A 23009-nucleotide genomic window follows, 5' to 3' on the forward strand; every position below is an offset into this window, starting at 1 on the left:
TCCTTTACACTCACTATGTGCCATCCATGAATTACCATGTGAATCATCCTTTAACTCACTATGTGCCATCCATGAATTACCATGTGAATCATCCTTTACACTCACTATGTGCCATCCATGAATTACCATGTGAATCATCCTTTACACTCACTATGTGCCATCCCATGAATTACCATGTGAATCATCCTTTACACTCACTATGTGCCATCCATAAATGACTACCATGTGATCATCCTTTACACTCACTATGTGCCATCCATGAATTACCATGTGAATCAGCCTTTACACTCACTATGTGCCATCCATGAATTACCATGTGAATCAGCCTTTACACTCACTATGTGCCATCCATGAATTACCATGTGAATCAGCCTTTACACTCACTATGTGCCATCCATGAATTACCATGTGAATCAGCCTTTACACTCACTATGTGCCATCCATGAATTACCATGTGAATCAGCCTTTCACTCACTATGTGCCATCCATGAATTACCATGTGAATCAGCCTTTACACTCACTATGTGCCATCCATGAATTACCATGTGAATCATCCTTTACACTCACTATGTGCCATCCAAATTACCATGTGAATCATCCTTTACACTCACTATGTGCCATCCATGAATTACCATGTGAATCAGCCTTTACACTCACTATGTGCCATCCATGAATTACCATGTGAATCAGCCTTTACACTCACTATGTGCCATCCATGAATTACCATGTGAATCAGCCTTTACACTCACAATGTGCCATCCATAAATGACTACCATGTGAATCATCCTTTACACTCACTATGTGCCATCCATGAATTACCATGTGAATCATCCTTTACACTCACTATGTGCCATCCATGAATTACCACGTGAATCAGCCTTTACACTCACTATATGCCATCCATGGAATTACCATGTGAATCAGCCTTTACACTCACTATGTGCCATCCATGAATTACCATGTGAATCAGCCTTACACTCACTATGTGCCATCCATGAATTACCAGGAATCAGCCTTTACACTCACTATGTGCCATCCATGAATTACCATGTGAATCAGCCTTTACACTCACTATGTGCCATCCATGAATTACCATGTGAATCAGCCTTTACACTCACTATGTGCCATCCATGAATTACCAGGTGAATCAGCCTTTACACTCACTATGTGCCATCCATGAATTACCATGTGAATCATCCTTTACACTCACTATGTGCCATCCATGAATTACCACGTGAATCAGCCTTTACACTCACTATGTGCCATCCAATGAATTACCATGTGAATCAGCCTTTACACTCACTATGTGCCATCCATGAATTACCACGTGAATCAGCCTTTACACTCACTATGTGCCATCCATGAATTACCATGGTGAATCAGCCTTTACACTCACTATGTGCCATCCATGAATTACCATGTGAATCAGCCTTTACACTCAATATGTGCCATCCATGAATTACCATGTGAATCAGCCTTACACTCACTATGTGCCATCCATGAATTACCATGTGAATCAGCCTTTACACTCACTATGTGCCATCCATGAATTACCATGTGAATCAAGCCTTTACACTCACTATGTGCCATCCATGAATTACCATGTGAATCATCCTTTACACTCACTATGTGCCATCCATAAATTACCATGTGAATCATCCTTTACACTCACTATGTGCCATCCATGAATTACCATGTGAATATCCTTTACACTCACTATGTGCCATCCATGAATTACCATGTGAATCAGCCTTTACACTCACAATGTGCCATCCATAAATGACTACCATGTGAATCATCCTTTACACTCACTATGTGCCATCCATGAATTACCATGTGAATCATCCTTTACACTCACTATGTGCCATCCATGAATTACCACGTGAATCAGCCTTTACACTCACTATGTGCCATCCATGAATTACCATGTGAATCAGCCTTACACTCACTATGTGCCATCCATGAATTACCATGTGAATCAGCCTTTACACTCACAATGTCACATCCATAAATGACTACCATGTGAATCAGCCTTTACACTCACAATGTCACATCCATAAATGACTACCATGTGAATCAGCCTTTACACTCACAATGTCACATCCATAAATGACTACCATGTGAATCAGCCTTTACACTCACAATGTCACATCCATAAATGACTACCGTGTGAATCAGCCTTTACACTCACAATGTGACATCCATAAATGACTACCATGTGAATCAGCCTTTACAATAATAGTGATCCAGAGGCATCACATGGTCTGAGCCTGGATTCTGATTTTGAAACCCCTGAGCACTACATTCTAACACTGTGTTTCTCTCATGATACTATCAGACTGAGGGTCCTGAACACTTTACATTCTAACACTGGGGTTCTCTCATTGATACTATCAGACTGAGGGTCCTGAACACTTTACATTCTAACACTGGGTTTCTCTCATGATACTATCAGACTGGGGTCCTGAGCACTTTACATTCTAACACTGGGTTTCTCTCATGATACTATCAGACTGGGGGTCCTGAGCACTTTACATTCTAACACTGGGTTTTCTCTCATGATACTATCAGACTGGGGGTCCTGAGCACTTTACATTCTAACACTGTGTTTCTCTCATGATACTATCAGGACTGGGGGGTCCTGAACACTTTACATTCTAACACTGTGTTTCTCTCATGATACTATCAGACTGAGGGTCCTGAACACTTTACATTCTAACACTGGGTTTCTCTCATGATACTATCAGACTGAGGGTCCTGAACACTTTACATTCTAACACTGGGTTTCTCTCATGATACTATCAGACTGGGGGTCCTGAGCACTTTACATTCTAACACTGGGTTTCTCTCATGATACTATCAGACTGGGGGTCCTGAGCACTTTACATTCTAACACTGGGTTTCTCTCATGATACTATCAGACTGAGGGTCCTGAACACTTTACATTCTAACACTGGGTTTCTCTCATGATACTATCAGACTGGGGGTCCTGAACACTTTACATTCTACCACTGTGTTTCTCTCATGATACTATCAGACTGAGGGTCCTGAACACTTTACATTCTAACACTGTGTTTCTCTCATGATACTATCAGACTGAGGGTCCTGAGCACTTTACATTCTAACACTGGGTTTCTCTCATGATACTATCAGACTGAGGGTCCTGAACACTTACATTCTAACACTGTGTTTCTCTCATGATACCATCAGACTGGGGGTCCTGAACACTTTTCATTCTAACACTGGATTTCATGATACTATCAGACTGGGGGTCCTGAGCACTTTACATTCTAACACTGGGTTTCTCTCATGATACTATCAGACTGAGGGTCCTGAGCACTTACATTCTAACACTGGGTTTTCTCTCATGATACTATCAGACTGAGGGTCCTGAACACTTTACATTCTAACACTGGGTTTCTCTCATGATACTATCAGACTGAGGGTCCTGAACACTTTACATTCTAACACTGGGTTTCTCTCATGATACTATCAGACTGGGGGTCCTGAGCACTTTACATTCTACCACTGTGTTTCTCTCATGATACTATCAGACTGAGGGCCCTGAGCACTTTACATTCTACCACTGTGTTTCTCTCATGATACTATCAGACTGGGGGTCCTGAGCACTTTACATTCTAACACTGTGTTTCATGATACTATCAGACTGAGGGTCCTGAGCACTTTACATTCTAACACTGTGTTTCTCTCATGATACTATCAGACTGGGGGTCCTGAGCACTTTACATTCTAACACTGGGTTTCTCTCATGATACTATCAGACTGAGGGTCCTGGACACTTTACATTCTAACACTGTGTTTCTCTCATGATACTATCAGACTGAGGGTCCTGAACACTTTACATTCTAACACTGGGTTTCTCTCATGATACTATCAGACTGAGGGTCCTGAACACTTTACATTCTAACACTGGGTTTCTCTCATGATACTATCAGACTGGGGGTCCTGAGCACTTTACATTCTAACACTGGGTTTCTCTCATGATACTATCAGACTGGGGGTCCTGAGCACTTTACATTCTAACACTGGGTTTCTCTCATGATACTATCAGACTGAGGGTCCTGAGCACTTTACATTCTAACACTGGGTTTCTCTCATGATACTATCAGACTGGGGGTCCTGAACACTTTACATTCTAACACTGGGTTTCTCTCATGATACTATCAGACTGGGGGTCCTGAACACTTTACATTCTAACACTGTGTTTCTCTCATGATACTATCAGACTGGGGGTCCTGAACACTTTACATTCTAACACTGGGTTTCTCTCATGATACTATCAGACTGAGGGTCCTGAACACTTTACATTCTAACACTGGGTTTCTCTCATGATACTATCAGACTGGGGGTCCTGAACACTTTACATTCTAACACTGTGTTTCTCTCATGATACTATCAGACTGAGGGTCCTGAACACTTTACATTCTAACACTGGGTTTCTCTCATGATACTATCAGACTGAGGGTCCTGAACACTTTACATTCTAACACTGGGTTTCTCTCATGATACTATCAGACTGGGGGTCCTGAGCACTTTACATTCTAACACTGGGTTTCTCTCATGATACTATCAGACTGAGGGTCCTGAACACTTTACATTCTAACTGTGTTTCTCTCATGATACTATCAGACTGAGGGTCCTGAACACTTTACATTCTAACACTGGGTTTCTCTCATGATACTATCAGACTGAGGGTCCTGAACACTTTACATTCTAACACTGGGTTTCTCTCATGATACTATCAGACTGGGGGTCCTGAGCACTTTACATTATGAAACTGTCTGTCGTTCTCATACTGTACACAAATCACAGCAAGTATCTCCTGAAGTCTATAGAAAGATGGGAGTCGGTCAGAATTGGTATGGTGTATTCACTGTGCAGCTGTCAGCTAGCCAAGTGATGGTTGCAGCTGCTGTGGGGAACATATGATACTCCTGCAAGTTCCTGACCACTCCTTAGGATTTATGATACGGTATGGATGCTATTGAATCTGCAACAAGCGCTACACATTTTGAATATATATCACATACATTTCATGAGCAAGAATAATATACCATATAACTATATATCACAATTAGTTGATGAGAAGCACTTCAATCCAATGCTATACTTTCAGAATGTAAGGACCATATCTGGTAAGGACATTGATCTGGTTAGTATATATATATTGGTCTCTACAATTGAACTAATTATAGTTAAATGACAGGATAACAATCCAATGGTGATACACCCTTTCACATGGTCAAAGAGGTTAGTCCAATCAAAACGTCTCTTTCTATCTCCGTCCCGCCCACAGTGATGGTCGCTTAGCGCGGGCTTCCTGTGATTGATCCAACGGAATACTGTGTTTCTCCGAGGCTACTGGTCCGGTTTGTTACCGACTATATGTTACACTTATAACTGGCTAGGAAAACACGGTATTGTTTTTAACTTTTCGTTACTTGTGTTGTGAAAAAATCACTTAAACGTGTTGATACTTTAGAAACAGTAACGTTACGGTGTGGACGTCATGTCTTGCGGCTCTGTCTCGTAAATTTCTGCGAGTCGGTTTTAACTCGGGAGAGAGAAGTTTCTTCATTTGTTGTGAAAATTGTCGCGCTGTTTACTTGAGGTATTTTGGTAAAGTACTGGCCTTAAACTATTCAGTAAGTTAGAAAACGGTTTATTTGTGTGTACACCCACTTTGGCTAAAGTGTTTGTAGCTAACTAACTAGCCTTGACAAACTTTCCTCTGTGTCAACACAAGTTTGTTTTGCCAGGCCACAACGACAACTGACTGGCTACACTGAGGTATCTAACGTTAGCTACTATATCTGTCCATCTAATATTCATCTAGTTGGAACAATGTGGCAGTCTCTTGTTTTTGATTAACTTGTTGCTTGAGTTTGGACCGGAGTCAAATGACTGGGTACTTTAGCGTCTTTGACATTGCCGTCATGTGAACATCACAAGGAGGAATCTACATGGCAGTTTTAGTTCTGACTACAACACACTTGCCACTATGAACTGAGGTGTTGCTTGTCCGACTGGCATGTTTATCAGCAATTGTGATGAATGTTTTTTTCCCTCTCCACTCAGTTGATGGTCTGCAGTAGAACCTGAGGTAGCGGGCCTAACCGTAGCCCCGACATCATGACCGAGAGTTTCAGCAACATCGAGGATGAGGCGTTCCCCAGTTTCCTGTCTAGCTCTGTGGGCAACAGCCGTGCCACCCTGGGGAACGTCACCCTGGGCTCCACCCTGGGGCTGCCCGTAGCTGCCTCCACCATGGCTAAAATTAGAGCTGGGGCTGACAACAGGTGGGTCAGCAGCACCACTTACCACCTCAACATCAACAACAATGTTACTGGAACACAAGGCCCTGCAGAACTATAGGGGTTCTGGCTCAGTACCTTCTAATACAGTGTTACCGTTATGTAGCTCTGATCAGTGTTCATAACAATCTGACTACTAAAAATGAATCTCGTTTCTCTCCAGAGTAAATGCTGTCCAGGCGTCATATCTGGAGGACGGTCGGCTCTCTCTGGCTAACTCTCAGTCCTACAACAAGGAACAGGGGAAATTTGCCCTCAGCTTCAAAGATGAGCTGTGAGTATCAAGAGTTTTAGCAGCAGTGAAAGTCATGTCATGCAGGACTCTATGCTGACTTGTTTTCCAAGGAGCACATGTGCTCTGAAGTTGAAAAATGTAAGGAGCAGATAATGATATTCAGGAGCAAGGTGAATTTTTCCCCCAGGTATTAATGATAAGAATTGTCAGCAATTACAAAATACAGGGTTAAGGAGGACCGGAGAAGTACAGGGTTAAGGAGGACCGGAGAAGTACAGGGTTAAGGAGGACCGGAGAAGTACAGGGTTAAGGAGGACCGGAGAAGTACAGGGTTAAGGAGGACCGGAGAAGTACAGGGTTAAGGAGGACCGGAGAAGTACAGGGTTAAGGAGGACCGGAGAAGTACAGGGTTAAGGAGCCGACGTACTGCGGTTAGGGATGTGTTTTCTTCAGTGAATGATGTTGCTAACATGGATCCCCTCTCTGTCTTTCTCCACCTCTCAGAGATGATGCAGATGACTTCATAGCAGCCCACCGGTTCTCAGACATGCTGGTGAAGGTGAATCTGGACGAGACCGAGCCCAGGACTAGAGCCTCCTCCCTCGGCCCCAACACACAGACTGGACCTCTCCCTGGAAGACACTCTGAACATGGAGACGGTAACACTGTACCATTTACCTTGGTTTGCGTTTCTGTGTGGCTCAGTTGGTAGAGCATGGTGCATGCAATGCCAGGGTCGTGGGTTCGATTCCAGGGTCACCCATTAGTCAAATGGTATCCACGCGTCACGAAGTGGCTTTGGAAAAAAGCGTCTGCTAAATGGCATTTATTATTTGTATTATTAGCAGTAGTGGTATTATTATTATTATTAGTAGTAGTGGTATTATTATTAGTAGTAATGGTATTATTAACAGTAGTGGTAGTATTATTAGTATTAGTGGTATTATTAGTAGTGATATTATTATTATTATTAGTAGTAGTATTATTGGTATTATTATTATTATTATTAGTATTATTATTAGTATTATTATTGGTATTATTATTGGGTTGAGAGGTAAACCTGATGTACCACGTGGTCTTGATTAACTCTCCGTCCTTCACTAGTTGATAGATCAGTGATGTCCATCAGGCTGGTCTCTGTCCTTCACTAGTTGATAGATCAGTGATGTCCATCAGGCTGGTTTCTGTCCTTCACTAGTTGATAGATCAGTGATGTCCATCAGGCTGGTCTCCGTCCTTCACTAGTTGATAGATCAGTGATGTCCATCAGGCTGGTCTCCGTCCTTCACTAGTTGATAGATCAGTGATGTCCATCAGGCTGGTCTCCGTCCTTCACTAGTTGATAGATCAGTGATGTCCATCAGGCTGGTCTCTGTCCTTCACTAGTTGATAGATCAGTGATGTCCATCAGGCTGGTCTCCGTCCTTCACTAGTTGATAGATCAGTGATGTCCATCAGGCTGGTCTCTGTCCTTCACTAGTTGATAGATCAGTGATGTCCATCAGGCTGGTCTCTGTCCTTCACTAGTTGATAGATCAGTGATGTCCATCAGGCTGGTCTCTGTCCTTCACTAGTTGATAGATCAGTATGTCCATCAGGCTGGTCTCTGTCCTTCACTAGTTGATAGATCAGTGATGTCCATCAGGCTGGTCTCTGTCCTTCACTAGTTGATAGATCAGTGATGTCCATCAGGCTGGTCTCTGTCCTTCACTAGTTGATAGATCAGTGATGTCCATCAGGCTGGTCTCTGTCCTTCACTAGTTGATAGATCAGTGATGTCCATCAGGCTGGTCTCCGTCCTTCACTAGTTGATAGATCAGTGATGTCCATCAGGCTGGTCTCTGTCCTTCACTAGTTGATAGATCAGTGATGTCCATCAGGCTGGTCTCTGTCCTTCACTAGTTGATAGATCAGTGATGTCCATCAGGCTGGTCTCTGTCCTTCACTAGTTGATAGATCAGTATGTCCATCAGGCTGGTCTCTGTCCTTCACTAGTTGATAGATCAGTGATGTCCATCAGGCTGGTCTCTGTCCTTCACTAGTTGATAGATCAGTGATGTCCATCAGGCTGGTCTCTGTCCTTCACTAGTTGATAGATCAGTGATGTCCATCAGGCTGGTCTCTGTCCTTCACTAGTTGATAGATCAGTGATGTCCATCAGGCTGGTCTCCGTCCTTCACTAGTTGATAGATCAGTGATGTCCATCAGGCTGGTCTCTGTCCTTCACTAGTTGATAGATCAGTGATGTCCATCAGGCTGGTCTCTGTCCTTCACTAGTTGATAGATCAGTGATGTCCATCAGGCTGGTCTCCGTCCTTCACTAGTTGATAGATCAGTGATGTCCATCAGGCTGGTCTCTGTCCTTCACTAGTTGATAGATCAGTGATGTCCATCAGGCTGGTCTCCGTCCTTCACTAGTTGATAGATCAGTATGTCCATCAGGCTGGTGTGCTATGTTAGCTAACAAACCAACTAACTGAATTTCTCATCTCCCTATCAGATCTCTCTACGGGGCGGCTGACCTTCACCAACCTGGTTAATAGGGACTTTATGGATCTAAAGGTATCACACACTCTCAATGTTGTCTCATTAGCTTTTAGAGGGGTCTCCTTCCCCCTGTCCAGACCTTTAGGGTCCAGGCCTTTGGGGTCCAGTATGGGTGGTAGCCACCTCTCCCTCCCCCTGTCCAGACCTTTAGGGTCCAGTATGGGAGGTAGCCACCTCTCCCTCCCCCTGTCCAGACCTTTAGGGTCCAGTATGGGTGGTAGCCTCCCCCTGTCCAGACCTTTAGGGTCCAGTATGGGTGGTAGCCTCCCCCTGTCCAGGCCTTTAGGGTCCAGTATGGGTGGTAGCCTCCCCCTGTCCAGGCCTTTAGGGTCCAGTATGGGTGGTAGCCACCTCTCCTTCCCCCTGTCCAGGCCTTTAGGGTCCAGTATGGGTGGTAGCCTCCCCCTGTCCAGACCTTTAGGGTCCAGTATGGGTGGTAGCCTCCCCCTGTCCAGACCTTTAGGGTCCAGTATGGGTGGTAGCCACCTCTCCTCCCCCTGTCCAGACCTTTAGGGTCCAGTATGGGTGGTAGCCTCCCCCTGTCCAGACCTTTAGGGTCCAGTATGGGTGGTAGCCACCTCTCCTCCCCCTGTCCAGGCCTTTAGGGTCCGGTATGGGTGGTAGCCTCCCCCTGTCCAGACCTTTAGGGTCCAGTATGGGTGGTAGCCACCCCCTGTCCAGACCTTTAGGGTCCAGTATGGGTGGTAGCTTCCCCCTGTCCAGACCTTTAGGGTCCAGTATGGGTGGTAGCCTCCCCCTGTCCAGGCCTTTAGGGTCCGGTATGGGTGGTAGCTTCCCCCTGTCCAGACCTTTAGGGTCCAGTATGGGTGGTAGCCTCCCCCTGTCCAGACCTTTAGGGTCCAGTATGGGTGGTAGCCACCTCTCCTTACCCCTAGTTGTAATCCTGTCTCTGGGATCCAGGTCCGATCCCTCCCAGGCACCGTAGACGACCAGAGTCTGGCCAGTGACGGAGCCGACAGCGACCGCTTCAGTGGGAGTGTCTCCAGCTTCCTGGCCAATGAGAAGCTCATGTCTATGGACAGCATGAACAGTGATGTCACAGGTGAGGCCCCACCCCTGTCCTAGCTCAACATGAAGCTTATTCAGGAAGATGCAGCATTACTGACCATTCACATAGAAATGGATAGTGCAGAACAGACATGGGGTTTTTGCGTTGTTAAAAAGCAAAGGAAATTGTGCCAGCTCTATGCATTTAATTTATTTCTACAACAATGTGAACGTTCACCTTTCTGAACACCTCTCTGGTGGTGGTTATAGCTGTGTGTTGTCTGAACACCTCTCTGGTGGGGGTTATAGCTGTGTGTTGTCTGAACACCTCTCTGGTGGGGGTTATAGCTGTGTGTTGTCTGAACACCTCTCTGGTGGTGGTTATAGCTGTGTATTGTGTCTGAACACCTCTCTGGTGGGGGTTATAGCTGTGTATTGTGTCTGAACACCTCTCTGGTGGTGGTTATAGCTGTGTGTTGTCTGAACACCTCTCTGGTGGTGGTTATAGCTGTGTGTTGTCTGAACACCTCTCTGGTGGTGGTTATAGCTGTGTATTGTGTCTGAACACCTCTCTGGTGGGGGTTATAGCTGTGTATTGTGTCTGAACACCTCTCTGGTGGTGGTTATAGCTGTGTGTTGTCTGAACACCTCTCTGGTGGTGGTTATAGCTGTGTGTTGTCTGAACACCTCTCTGGTGGTGGTTATAGCTGTGTATTGTGTCTGAACACCTCTCTGGTGGGGGTTATAGCTGTGTATTGTGTCTGAACACCTCTCTGGTGGTGGTTATAGCTGTGTGTTGTCTGAACACCTCTCTGGTGGTGGTTATAGCTGTGTATTGTGTCTGAACACCTCTCTGGTGGGGGTTATAGCTGTGTATTGTGTCTGAACACCTCTCTGGTGGGGGTTATAGCTGTGTATTGTGTCTGAACACCTCTCTGGTGGGGGTTATAGCTGTGTGTTGTCTGAACACCTCTCTGGTGGGGGTTATAGATGTGTATTGTGTCTGAACACCTCTCTGGTGGGGGTTATAGCTGTGTATTGTGTCTGAACACCTCTCTGGTGGGGGTTATAGCTGTGTATTGTGTCTGAACACCTCTCTGGTGGGGGTTATAGCTGTGTGTTGTCTGAACACCTCTCTGGTGGGGGTTATAGCTGTGTATTGTGTCTGAACACCTCTCTGGTGGGGGTTATAGCTGTGTATTGTCTGAACACCTCTCTGGTGGGGGTTATAGCTGTGTATTGTGTCTAAACACCTCTCTGGTGGTGGTTATAGCTGTGTATTGTGTCTGGACACCTCTCTGGTGGGGGTTATAGCTGTGTATTGTGTCTGAACACCTCTCTGGTGGGGGTTATAGCTGTGTATTGTGTTTGTCGTTCTATTGATTATTGATCTTTGCCTGTTTGTCTGTTTGATCCCCAGATGACGATATCGACGTGAACGACCTGCAGGATGAAGATCTGGACCTGTTCTTAAACAAGCTGGTTAGCCCTGCCATGCAGAGAGGACGGGTGGAGGGACAGGAGATACCTCTTGCTGTAAGATGACCTCTCTGCCTGCTTTCTCCTCTCTCTTCCTCTGCTTTCTCCCCGTCTCTTCCCCTGCTTTCTCCTCTCTCTCCCCCTGCTTTCTCCTCTCTTCCTCCTCTCTCTCCCCCTGCTTTCTCCTCTCTTCCTCCTCTCTCTCCCCCTGCTTTCTCCTCTCTTCCTCCTCTCTCTCCCCCTGCTTTCTCCTCTCCAACCCCCTCTCTCCCCTGCTTTCTCCTCTCCAACCCCCTCTCTCCCCTGCTTTCTCCTCTCTTCCTCCTCTCTCTCCCCCTGCTTTCTCCTCTCTTCCTCCTCTCTCTCCCCCTGCTTTCTCCTCTCTTCCTCCTCTCTCTCCCCCTGCTTTCTCCTCTCTTCCTCCTCTCTCTCCCCCTGCTTTCTCCTCTCTTCCTCCTCTCTCTCCCCCTGCTTTCTCCTCTCTTCCTCCTCTCTCTCCCCCTGCTTTCTCCTCTCTCTCCCCCTGCTTTCTCCTCTCTTCCTCCTCTCTCTCCCCTCTTTCTCCTCTCTCTCCCCCTGCTTTCTCCTCTCTTCCTCCTCTCTCTCCCCCTGCTTTCTCCTCTCTTCCTCCTCTCTCTCCCCCTGCTTTCTCCTCTCTTCCTCCTCTCTCTCCCCCTGCTTTCTCCTCTCTTCCTCCTCTCTCTCCCCCTGCTTTCTCCTCTCTTCCTCCTCTCTCTCCCCCTGCTTTCTCCTCTCTCCCCTGCTTCCTCCTCTCTCTTCCCCTGCTTTCTCCTCTCTCCCCCTGCTTCCTCCTCTCTCTTCCCCTGCTTTCTCCTCTCTTCCTCCTCTCTCTTCCCCTGCTTTCTCCCCGTCTCCTCTCTTCCCCTGCTTTCTCCTCTCTTCCTCCTCTCTCTCCCCCTGCTTTCTCCTCTCTTCCTCCTCTCTCCCCCTGCTTTCTCCTCTCTTCCTCCTCTCTCCCCCTGCTTTCTCCTCTCTTCCTCCTCTCTCCCCCTGCTTTCTCCTCTCTTCCTCCTCTCTCTCCCCTGCTTTCTCCTCTCTTCCTCCTCTCTCTCCCCCTGCTTTCTCCTCTCTTCCTCCTCTCTCTCCCCCTGCTTTCTCCTCTCTTCCTCCTCTCTCTCCCCTGCTTCTCCTCTCTTCCTCCTCTCTCTCCCCCTGCTTTCTCCTCTCTTCCTCCTCTCTCTCCCCCTGCTTTCTCCTCTCTTCCTCCTCTCTCTCCCCCTGCTTTCTCCTCTCTTCCTCCTCTCTCTCCCCCTGCTTTCTCCTCTCTTCCTCCTCTCTCTCCCCCTGCTTTCTCCTCTCTTCCTCCTCTCTCTCCCCCTGCTTTCTCCTCTCTTCCTCCTCTCTCTCCCCCTGCTTTCTCCTCTCTTCCTCCTCTCTCTTCCCCTGCTTTCTCCTCTCTTCCTCCTCTCTCTTCCCCTGCTTTCTCCTCTCTTCCTCCTCTCTCTTCCCCTGCTTTCTCCTCTCTTCCTCCTCTCTCTTCCCCTGCTTTCTCCTCTCTTCCTCCTCTCTTCCCCTGCTTTCTCCTCTCTTCCTCTTCTCTCCCCCTGCTTTCTCCTCTCTTCCTCTTCTCTCTCCCTGCTTTCTCTCTCCTCCTCTCTCCCCCTGCTTTCTCCTCCCTCCTCTCTCCCCCTGCTTTCTCCTCCCTCCTCTCTCCCCCTGCTTTCTCCTCCCTCCTCTCTCCCCCTGCTTTCTCCTCCCTCCTCTCTCCCCCTGCTTTCTCCTCCCTCCTCTCTCCCCCTGCTTTCTCCTCCCTCCTCTCTCCCCCTGCTTTCTCCTCCCTCCTCTCTCCCCCTGCTTTCTCCTCCCTCCTCTCTCCCCCTGCTTTCTCCTCCCTCCTCTCTCCCCCTGCTTTCTCCTCTCTTCCTCCTCTCTCTCCCCCTGCTTTCTCCTCTCTTCCTCCTCTCTTCCCCCTGCTTTCTCCTCTCTCTCCCCCTGCTTTCTCCTCTCTTCCTCCTCTCTCTCCCCCTGCTTTCTCCTCTCTTCCTCCTCTCTCTCCCCCTGCTTTCTCCTCTCTTCCTCCTCTCTCTCCCCCTGCTTTCTCCCCGTCTCCCTCCTCTCTCTTCCCCTGCTTTCTCCCCGTCTCCTCCTCTCTCTTCCCCTGCTTTCTCCCCGTCTCCTCCTCTCTCTTCCCCTGCTTTCTCCTCTCTTCCTCCTCTCTTCCTCTGCTTTCTCCCCGTCTCCTCCTCTCTTCCTCTGCTTTCTCCTCTCTTCCTCTGCTTTCTCCTCTCTTCCTCTGCTTTCTCCTCGTCTCCTCTCTTCCTCTGCTTTCTCCTCTCTTCCTCCTCTCTCCCCCTGCTTTCTCCTCTCTTCCTCCTCTCTCCCCCTGCTTTCTCCTCTCTTCCTCCTCTCTCCCCCTGCTTTCTCCTCTCTTCCTCCTCTCTCCCCCTGCTTTCTCCTCTCTTTCTCCTCCTCTTCCTCTGCTTTCTCCCCGTCTCCTCTCTTCCTCTGCTTTCTCCCCGTCTCCTCGCTTCCTCTGCTTTCTCCTCTCTTCCTCTGCTTTCTCCCCGTCTCCTCTCTTCCTCTGCTTTCTCCCCGTCTCCTCTCTTCCTCTGCTTTCTTCCTCCTCCTCTTCCCCTGCTTTCTCCTCTCTTCCTCCTCTCTCTCCCCCTGCTTTCTCCTCTCTTCCTCCTCTCTCTCCCCTGCTTTCTCCTCTCTTCCTCCTCTCTTCCTCTGCTTTCTCCCCGTCTCCTCTCTTTCTCCTCTCTTTCTCCTCTCTTTCTCCTTTCTTTCTCCTTTCTTTCTCCTCTCTTTCTCCTCTCTTTCTCCTCTCTTTCTCCTCTCTTCCTCCTCCTCTTCCTCTGCTTTCTCCCCGTCTCCTCTCTTCCTCTGCTTTCTCTCCGTCTCCTCTCTCCCCCTGCTTTCTCCTCTCTTTCTCCTCCTCTTCCTCTGCTTTCTCCCCGTCTCCTCTCTTCCTCTGCTTTCTCCCCGTCTCCTCGCTTCCTCTGCTTTCTCCTCTCTTCCTCTGCTTTCTCCCCGTCTCCTCTCTTCCTCTGCTTTCTCCTCTCTTCCTCCTCCTCTTCCCCTGCTTTCTCCTCTCTTCCTCCTCTCTCTCCCCCTGCTTTCTCCTCTCTTCCTCCTCTCTCTCCCCTGCTTTCTCCTCTCTTCCTCCTCTCTTCCTCTGCTTTCTCCCCGTCTCCTCTCTTTCTCCTCTCTTTCTCCTCTCTTTCTCCTCTCTTTCTCCTCTCTTTCTCCTCTCTTTCTCCTCTCTTCCTCCTCCTCTTCCTCTGCTTTCTCCCCGTCTCCTCTCTTCCTCTGCTTTCTCCCCGTCTCCTCTCTTCCCCTGCTTTCTCCCCGTCTCCTCTCTTCCCCTGCTTTCTCCCCGTCTCCTCTCTCCTCTCTTCCTCTGCTTTCTCCCCGTCTCCTCTCTTCCTCTGCTTTCTCCCCGTCTCCTCTCTTCCCCTGCTTTCTCCTCTCTTCCTCCTCTCTCTTCCCCTGCTTTCTCCTCTCTTCCTCCTCTCTCTCCCCCTGCTTTCTCCTCTCTTCCTCTGCTTTCTCCCCGTCTCCTCTCTTTCTCCTCTTTCTCCTCTCTTTCTCCTCTTTCTCCTCTCTTTCTCCTCTCTTTCTCCTCTTTCTCCTCTCTTCCTCCTCCTCTTCCTCTGCTTTCTCCCCGTCTCCTCTCTTCCTCTGCTTTCTCCCCGTCTCCTCTCTTCCCCTGCTTTCTCCCTGTCTCCTCTCTCCCCCTGCTTTCTCCTCTCTTCCTCCTCTCTCCCCCTGCTTTCTCCCCGTCTCCTCTCTTCCCCTGCTTTCTCCTCTCTTCCTCCTCTCTTCCTCTGCTTTCTCCCCGTCTCCTCTCTTCCCCTGCTTTCTCCTCTCTTCCTCCTCTCTTCCTCTGCTTTCTCCCCGTCTCCTCTCTTCCCCTGCTTTCTCCTCTCTTCCTCCTCTCTTCCTCTGCTTTCTCCCCGTCTCCTCTCTTCCCCTGCTTTCTCCCCGTCTCAACACATGTTATTTTTATGTCTGTTTCTTCATTCATAATAATATTGTATTGATTTTCAGGACCAGCCAGCCAACCAATACTATTCATCTCAGCCCAGTTCCACAGAACCACAGAAGAACAGATACCAGTTCCTGGATGACTATGATCAGGTGGATACAACTCCTCCATGACACAATTACTTGTATTACTTTCCAGGCAGACGGGCGGACAGACAGGCGGGCAGACAGACAGGCGGGCAGGCGGACAGGCAGTCTATTCAGTGTCATCCATTAGCATCGACTAATCAGGCGGTTACAGACTTATTTTCAGCCGGTAACTTTTTCCACTTCATTAACTAAGATACTTTTTTATAAAAGTTTGAATTCGCTAGTCCGTCAATCCCTCTCCCGCTAGAATGAACGACAAGCATCTTCTAGAGATCTGTTGATAGGACAGGCGCCTGTCAGAGCATCTTCTAGAGATCTGTTGATAGGACAGGCGCCTGTCAGAGCATCGTCTAGAGATCTGTTGATAGGACAGGCGCCTGTCAGAGCATCGTCTAGAGATCTGTTGATAGGACAGGCGCCTGTCAGAGCATCGTCTAGAGATCTGTTGATAGGACAGGCGCCTGTCAGAGCATCGTCTAGAGATCTGTTGATAGGACAGGCGCCTGTCAGAGCATCGTCTAGAGATCTGTTGATAGGACAGGCGCCTGTCAGAGCATCGTCTAGAGATCTGTTGATAGGACAGGCGCCTGTCAGAGCATCGTCTAGAGATCTGTTGATAGGACAGGCGCCTGTCAGAGCATCGTCTAGAGATCTGTTGATAGGACAGGCGCCTGTCAGTCACAACGTGAGCGATGACAGGAAAACGCATTGTGTCCCTCGTCCAGTTTGTGGGCGCTGTTGTTGGTTGCAGTCTAATTTCTTTCCACGTCATTTCCACGTCTCTCGTAATGTAAGTGGTAACGATGAGTTGAAACCCTCCACTGAGCCTAATTAGAGTTTTTTTGGTACATTTATTTTATTTTCAAGTGTTTCTCGCAGCCAGCCATGCGGAGTAGTGGGGCATAGTAGGCTATTTACTGTGCTGTGATTGACAGCTGAGCAGCCAGTGGTGACTAGGTGGGCTGTGATTGACAGCTGAGCAGCCAGTGGTGACTAGGTGGGCTGTGATTGACAGCTGAGCAGCCAGTGTTGACTAGGTGGGCTGTGATTGACAGCTGAGCAGCCAGTGTTGACTAGGTGGGCTGTGATTGACAGCTGAGCAGCCAGTGTTGACTAGGTGGGCTGTGATTGACAGCTGAGCAGCCAGTGTTGACTAGGTGGGCTGTGATTGACAGCTGAGCAGCCAGTGTTGACTAGGTGGGCTGTGATTGACAGCTGAGCAGCCAGTGGTGACTAGGTGGGCTGTGATTGACAGCTGAGCAGCCAGTGTTGACTAGGTGGGCTGTGATTGACAGCTGAGCAGCCAGTGTTGACTAGGTGTGCTGTGATTGACAGCTGAGCAGCCAGTGTTGACTAGGTGAGCTGTGATTGACAGCTGAGCAGTCAGTGTTGACTAGGTGGGCTGTGATTGACAGCTGAGCAGCCAGTGTTGACTAGGTGGGCTGTGATTGGCAACTGAGCAGCCAGTGTTGACTAGGTGGGCTGTGATTGACAGCTGAGCAGCCAGTGTTGACTAGGTGGGCTGTGATTGGCAACTGAGCAGCCAGTTGACTGTTCAGTCAGTTGGAAACCTTTTATAACCAAAAGTCCTTCTCCTGTATCTCTTTGCCGTTCATCAATCATGAGGTTAAATGTATATGGTGTCACATCATGGGGCGGCAGGGTAACCTAGTGGTTAGAGCGTTGGACCAGTAACCGAAAGGTTGCTGGATCGAATCCCCCGAGCTGACAAGGTACATATCTGTCGTTCTGCCCCTGAAACAAGGCATTTAACCCACTGTTCCTAGGCCGTCATTGAAAATAAGAATTTGTTCTTAACTGACTTACCAAGTTAAATAAAAAAATAAAAAAACATCTGGACAAGAAAACCAAGGATTGTCTAGGTTTATTTTCCTGGGATGTCGGGGCTTGTCAGACAAGACGAAGGTCACTCACTTTAGCGTCACTTTAGCGTCACTTTAGCGTCAGTGTAGCTTACCGCATCTCGCTGACAGAGCTTTTGGGAAGTGTGTTTGTCTGTGTGAGTTGACTATGCCAACAATTTAGAAATTCCAACACATGAATGTTTATTATAAAAACAAGAAGTGACCGTCACTTTCCTCAACTCTTAGCCAGGAGTACCAGTTTATTACTGGCCACCCATTCCAAAACAGATTGCAGCTCTTTGTTAAGGGTTTCAGTGACTTCATTAGCTGGGGTTGCTGATGCATATATGATTGAATCATCAGCATGCTTTGTTTTAATGCCAGTGGCAGGTCATTGGTAAAAATAGAAAAGAGTAGAGGTCCTAGAGAGCTGCCCTGCGGTACACCACACTGTTTGACATTAGAGAAGCTTCCATTAAAGAAAAGCCCCTGAGTTCTATTAGATTGCCATATTGTGGATTCAGAGCCGAGGTTGAAAAGCCTTAACACAAGTTTCCCCCCCCCACCAACAGGTTATGGTCAATATCAAAGAAGATCGATTAAATGTTAAAGTTTTAATGTTCTTATTCCTGATCATATATCCAAAACAACTAACAATACACTGAATTCATGTTCAGTCATTTACATTTTAAAGTAATGTCTTTCTAAACAATACCACAAAGGTTTCCAATCTGGGAGGTGAACTCGATAAAGTATTGAATAATTTAGTGTGTATTTTGGATCGAATCAAGGCAGTAGAATGTACCAGATTCCAAAAATTTCGACCACCTCTGGCTCGGTTGGGCCTGGTTGGCTCCGTCTCTGGCTCGCCGGGGCCTGGTTGGCTACGTCTCTGGCTCAGGTGGGGCCTGGTTGGCTACGTCTCTGGCTCAGGTGGGGCCTGGTTGGCTACGTCTCTGGCTCAGGTGGGGCCTGGTTGACTACGTCTCTGGCTCAGGTGGGGCCTGGTTGGCTCCGTCTCTGGCTCAGGTGGGGCCTGGTTGGCTCCGTCTCTGGCTCGCCGGGGCCTGGTTGGCTACGTCTCTGGCTCGCCGGGGCCTGGTTGGCTACGTCTCTGGCTCGGTTGGGGCCTGGTTGGCTACGTCTCTGGCTCGGTTGGGGCCTGGTTGGCTCCGTCTCTGGCTCAGGTGGGGCCTGGTTGGCTACGTCTCTGGCTCGGTTGGGGCCTGGTTGGCTACGTCTCTGGCTCGGTTGGGGCTGGTTGGCTACGTCCCTGGCTCGGTTGGGCCTGGTTGGCTCCGTCTCTGGCTCGCCGGGGCCTGGTTGGCTCCGTCTCTGGCTCAGGTGGGGCCTGGTTGGCTCCGTCTCTGGCTCAGGTGGGGCCTGGTTGGCTACGTCTCTGGCTCAGGTGGGGCCTGGTTGGCTCCGTCTCTGGCTCAGGTGGGGCCTGGTTGGCTCCGTCTCTGGCTCAGGTGGGGCCTGGTTGGCTCCGTCTCTGGCTCAGGTGGGGCCTGGTTGGCTCCGTCTCTGGCTCAGGTGGGGCCTGGTTGGCTCCGTCTCTGGCTCAGGTGGGGCCTGGTTGGCTCCGTCTCTGGCTCAGGTGGGGCCTGGTTGGCTCCGTCTCTGGCTCAGGTGGGGCCTGGTTGGCTCCGTCTCTGGCTCAGGTGGGGCCTGGTTGGCTCCGTCTCTGGCTCAGGTGGGGCCTGGTTGGCTCCGTCCCTGGCTCAGGTGGGGCCTGGTTGGCTCCGTCCCTGGCTCAGGTGGGGCCTGGTTGGCTCCGTCTCTGGCTCAGGTGGGGCCTGGTTGGCTCCGTCTCTGGCTCAGGTGGGGCCTGGTTGGCTCCGTCTCTGGCTCAGGTGGGGCCTGGTTGGCTCCGTCTCTGGCTCAGGTGGGGCCTGGTTGGCTCCGTCTCTGGCTCAGGTGGGGCCTGGTTGGCTCCGTCTCTGGCTCAGGTGGGGCCTGGTTGGCTACGTCTCTGGCTCGGTTGGGGCCTGGTTGGCTCCGTCTCTGGCTCGGTTGGGGCCTGGTTGGCTCCGTCTCTGGCTCGCCGGGGCCTGGTTGGCTACGTCTCTGGCTCGCCGGGGCCTGGTTGGCTCCGTCTCTGGCTCGCCGGGGCCTGGTTGGCTCCGTCTCTGGCTCAGGTGGGGCCTGGTTGGCTACGTCTCTGGCTCGGTTGGGGCCTGGTTGGCTACGTCTCTGGCTCGGGTGGGGCCTGGTTGGCTACGTCTCTGGCTCGGTTGGGCCTGGTTGGCTACGTCTCTGGCCGTCCGGGGCCTGGTTGGCTACGTCTCTGGCTCAGGTGGGGCCTGGTTGACTACGTCCCTGGCTCAGGTGGGGCCTGGTTGGCTACGTCCCTGGCTCAGGTGGGGCCTGGTTGGCTACGTCCCTGGCTCAGGTGGGGCCTGGTTGGCTACGTCCCTGGCTCAGGTGGGGCCTGGTTGGCTCCGTCTCTGGCTCAGGTGGGGCCTGGTTGGCTACGTCTCTGCCTCGGCAGGCCCTGGTTGGCTACGTCTCTGGCTCGCCGGGCCCTGGTTGGCTACGTCTCTGGCTCGGCAGGCCCTGGTTGGCTACGTCTCTGGCTCGGCAGGCCCTGGTTGGCTACGTCTCTGCCTCGGCAGGCCCTGGTTGGCTACGTCTCTGGCTCGCCGGGCCCTGGTTGGCTACGTCTCTGGCTCGCCGGGCCCTGGTTGGCTACGTCTCTGCCTCGGCAGGCCCTGGTTGGCTGCGTCTTCTATTTGGTTGGCTATTCCTATGTACTAGTGGAAAACACTGGTATATTGAAACCTTATTTATGGAGACTAAGAGCAGCTCTGTCATACACTTGTCAGCCAATGGATCTTGTTCACAACTAGTATTCTTTATTCATCTTCCTGTACAAACTAAACAGTATATTAGTATTCTATTTCAGCCTGGTTTCACTAAGATTGGATTGTTTGTCCTGTCATGAGGGTTTCCAGATGCCTGACGTGCGGCTGGCTGCTACAGGGATGGACTCGTGTCCTGGTAGTGATGAGGAGGACACTGAGGATGAACTGGAGGCAGCTAGGGGACACAGTTCTACCAGACACAGACTACTGCTGTCCAGCACCTCCCGACAGCTGGTATGATACGTCGCTGTCTGTCTCTCTATCTCACTGCTTCTGTCTGACCTGTTCAGTAGAAAACACAAAGCTGAACAACGTTACAAAACAGTCTCAAACCAATCAGTATTTGATAAGTTGATGTTAACGTTCGGTTTCAAAATGTTTTCTCCCCAAATAGTCCTACTGAACACAGCCCTGTTTTAGCCTGTCAGACCAGAGGTCATGGGTTATGTCTGTCTGTGTTAGGTGGGAGAGAGCAACCGTCCCAGCTTCAGACCTGGGCTGGAGGGAGGCAGCTCTGACGAAGAAGCTTACTCTGGTCGTAACTCTCCTCTAACTGGGTACGAACACAGATACTCTGCAGAGGGCCAAGTCATCAACACTGTAACAGGTAACAGACACTGAACAAAAATAGGAAAGTGTTGGTTCCATGTTTCATGAGCTGAAATCAAAGATCCCAGAAATGTTCCATACTCACAACAAACTTATTTCTCTCTAATTCTGTGCACAAATTTGTTTACATCCGTGTTAGTGAGCATTTCTCCTTTTGCCAAGATAATCCATCCATCTGATAGGTGTGGCATATCAAAGAGCTGATTAAACGTCATGATTACACAGGTGCACCTTGTGCTGGGGACAATAAAAGGGCCACTCTAAAATGTGCAGTTTTCTCACCCAACACGATGTCTCAAATTTTGAGGAAGGTTACAATTGGCATGCTGTCTGCAGAGATCTCCACGAGCTGTTGCCGGATAATTGAATGTTCATTTCTCTATCATAAGCTACCTCTAACGCCATTTTTGAGAATTTTTCAGTACGTCCAACTTCATAACCGCAGACCACGTGTATGGCGTTGTGTGGGCGAGAGGTTTGCTGATGTCAACGTTGTGAACATAGTGCCCCATGGTGGCGGTGGGGTTATGGTATGGGGCAGGCATAAGCTACGGACAACAAACACAATTGCGTTTTATCGATGGCAATTTGAATGCACAGAGATACCGTGAGGAGATCCTGAGGCCCATCGTCGTGCCATTCGTTCGCCTCCATCTCATGTTTCAGCATGATGCACGGCCCCATGTCACAAGGATCTGTACACAATTCCTGGAAGCTGAAGATGTCCCAGTTCTTCCATGGCCTGCGTACTCACCAGACATGTCACCCGTTGCGCTTGTTTGGGATGCTCTGGATCGACGTGTACGACAGCGTGTTCCAGTTCCCGCCAAAAAATCCAACCAACTTCACACAGCCATTGAAGATGAATGGGACAATATTCTACAACCTGATCACTGACCAATCAACAGCCTGACCAATCAACAGCCTGACCAATCAACAGCCTGACCAATCAACAGCCTGACCAATCAACTCTGTGAAGGAGATGTGTCGTGCTGCATGAGGCTAAATGGTGATCACACCAGATACTGACAGGTTTTCTGATCCACAACCCTACCTTTATTATTTTAATGTATCTGTGACCAACAGATGCATATCCTAGTGAAATCCATAGATTAGGTCCTCTTGAATTTATTTAAATTGACTGATTTCCTTATATGAACGTGCTAACCGCTGGGTGGATGTTGGTGACCTCTGGGTGGATGTTGGTGACCGCTGGGTGGATGTTGGTGACCTCTGGGTGGATGTTGGTGACCTCTGGGTGGATGTTGGTGACCTCTGGGTGGATGTTGGTGACCTTTGGGTGGACGTTGGTGACCTCTGGGTGGACGTTGGTGACCTCTGGGTGGACGTTGGTGACCTCTGGGTGGACGTTGGTGACCTCTGGGTGGACGTTGGTGACCTCTGGGTGGACGTTGGTGACCTCTGGGTGGACGTTGGTGACCTCTGGGTGGACGTTGGTGACCTCTGGGTGGACGTTGGTGACCTCTGGGTGGACGTTGGTTACCGGTCATCTGTTCTTCACCAGGAGGAGGCGGCGACGGGAGCAGTGGGAGTGAGGAGGGAGGGAACGATGGAGTGTCCACTCTACCCCTCTCCTCCACCTCCTCGGCCCAGACCACCTACGATGTGCTGCGGGGGCTGGGGATCCTGGGGGCCAGCGTGCCGGGAGAGAATGTCCGGGACCTGATGGGGGACCGTGTGGGGCCAGTGGGGACTGGAGAGACCAGCTCTGGGCCCCAGAGTACGTCCCCTGTCAACTGGAGTATGGCCTTTGACAGACAGGAGGCGCTGGTGAGTCTTCTGTTGGCCATTTTTCCATTACAACACCAGTGCGTACAGACTTTGTACGTGGCAGGAGTTGTACCTAGAGGCCAGGAGTTCCTCCGGGTCAGGTCACGCTGTCAGGAAAAACTCCTGGCCTCCCACTACCCTGTTCTGTGCTATTTACCGGCAGTGATACGGT

At 49.6% G+C, this 23009-nt stretch overlaps 1 protein-coding gene across 1 annotated transcript; it reads left to right on the forward strand.

Moving 5' to 3' along the window:
• The first annotated feature begins 5355 nt into the window (after positions 1 to 5355).
• Positions 5356 to 21058, forward strand: LOC120038854 (centrosomal protein of 192 kDa-like). The gene is made up of 10 exons (XM_038984441.1): positions 5356 to 5438; positions 6100 to 6320; positions 6499 to 6609; positions 7075 to 7229; positions 9071 to 9132; positions 10039 to 10180; positions 11546 to 11661; positions 15619 to 15708; positions 20528 to 20671; positions 20900 to 21058. The coding sequence occupies exons 2-10, from the start codon at positions 6154 to 6156 to the stop codon at positions 21056 to 21058; spliced, it is 1146 nt and encodes a 381-aa protein (XP_038840369.1). The 5' UTR covers positions 5356 to 5438; positions 6100 to 6153.
• The last annotated feature ends 1951 nt before the right edge of the window (positions 21059 to 23009 follow it).

The sequence above is a fragment of the Salvelinus namaycush genome, unplaced genomic scaffold, assembly GCF_016432855.1.
Source record: "Salvelinus namaycush isolate Seneca unplaced genomic scaffold, SaNama_1.0 Scaffold2403, whole genome shotgun sequence".
Taxonomy (NCBI): domain Eukaryota; kingdom Metazoa; phylum Chordata; class Actinopteri; order Salmoniformes; family Salmonidae; genus Salvelinus; species Salvelinus namaycush.

What these genes read in the sequence shown, in the direction of transcription:
- LOC120038854 (XM_038984441.1), top strand. Translation starts at nt 6,154, where the DNA reads ATGACCGAGAGTTTCAGCAACATCGAGGATGAGGCGTTCCCCAGTTTC. An exon ending in CATGAACAGTGATGTCACAG is followed by an intron (nt 10,181 to 11,545) that starts GTGAGGCCCCAC and finishes TTTGATCCCCAG; the next exon opens with ATGACGATATCGACGTGAAC. An exon ending in TCCTGGATGACTATGATCAG is followed by an intron (nt 15,709 to 20,527) that starts GTGGATACAACT and finishes GAGGGTTTCCAG; the next exon opens with ATGCCTGACGTGCGGCTGGC.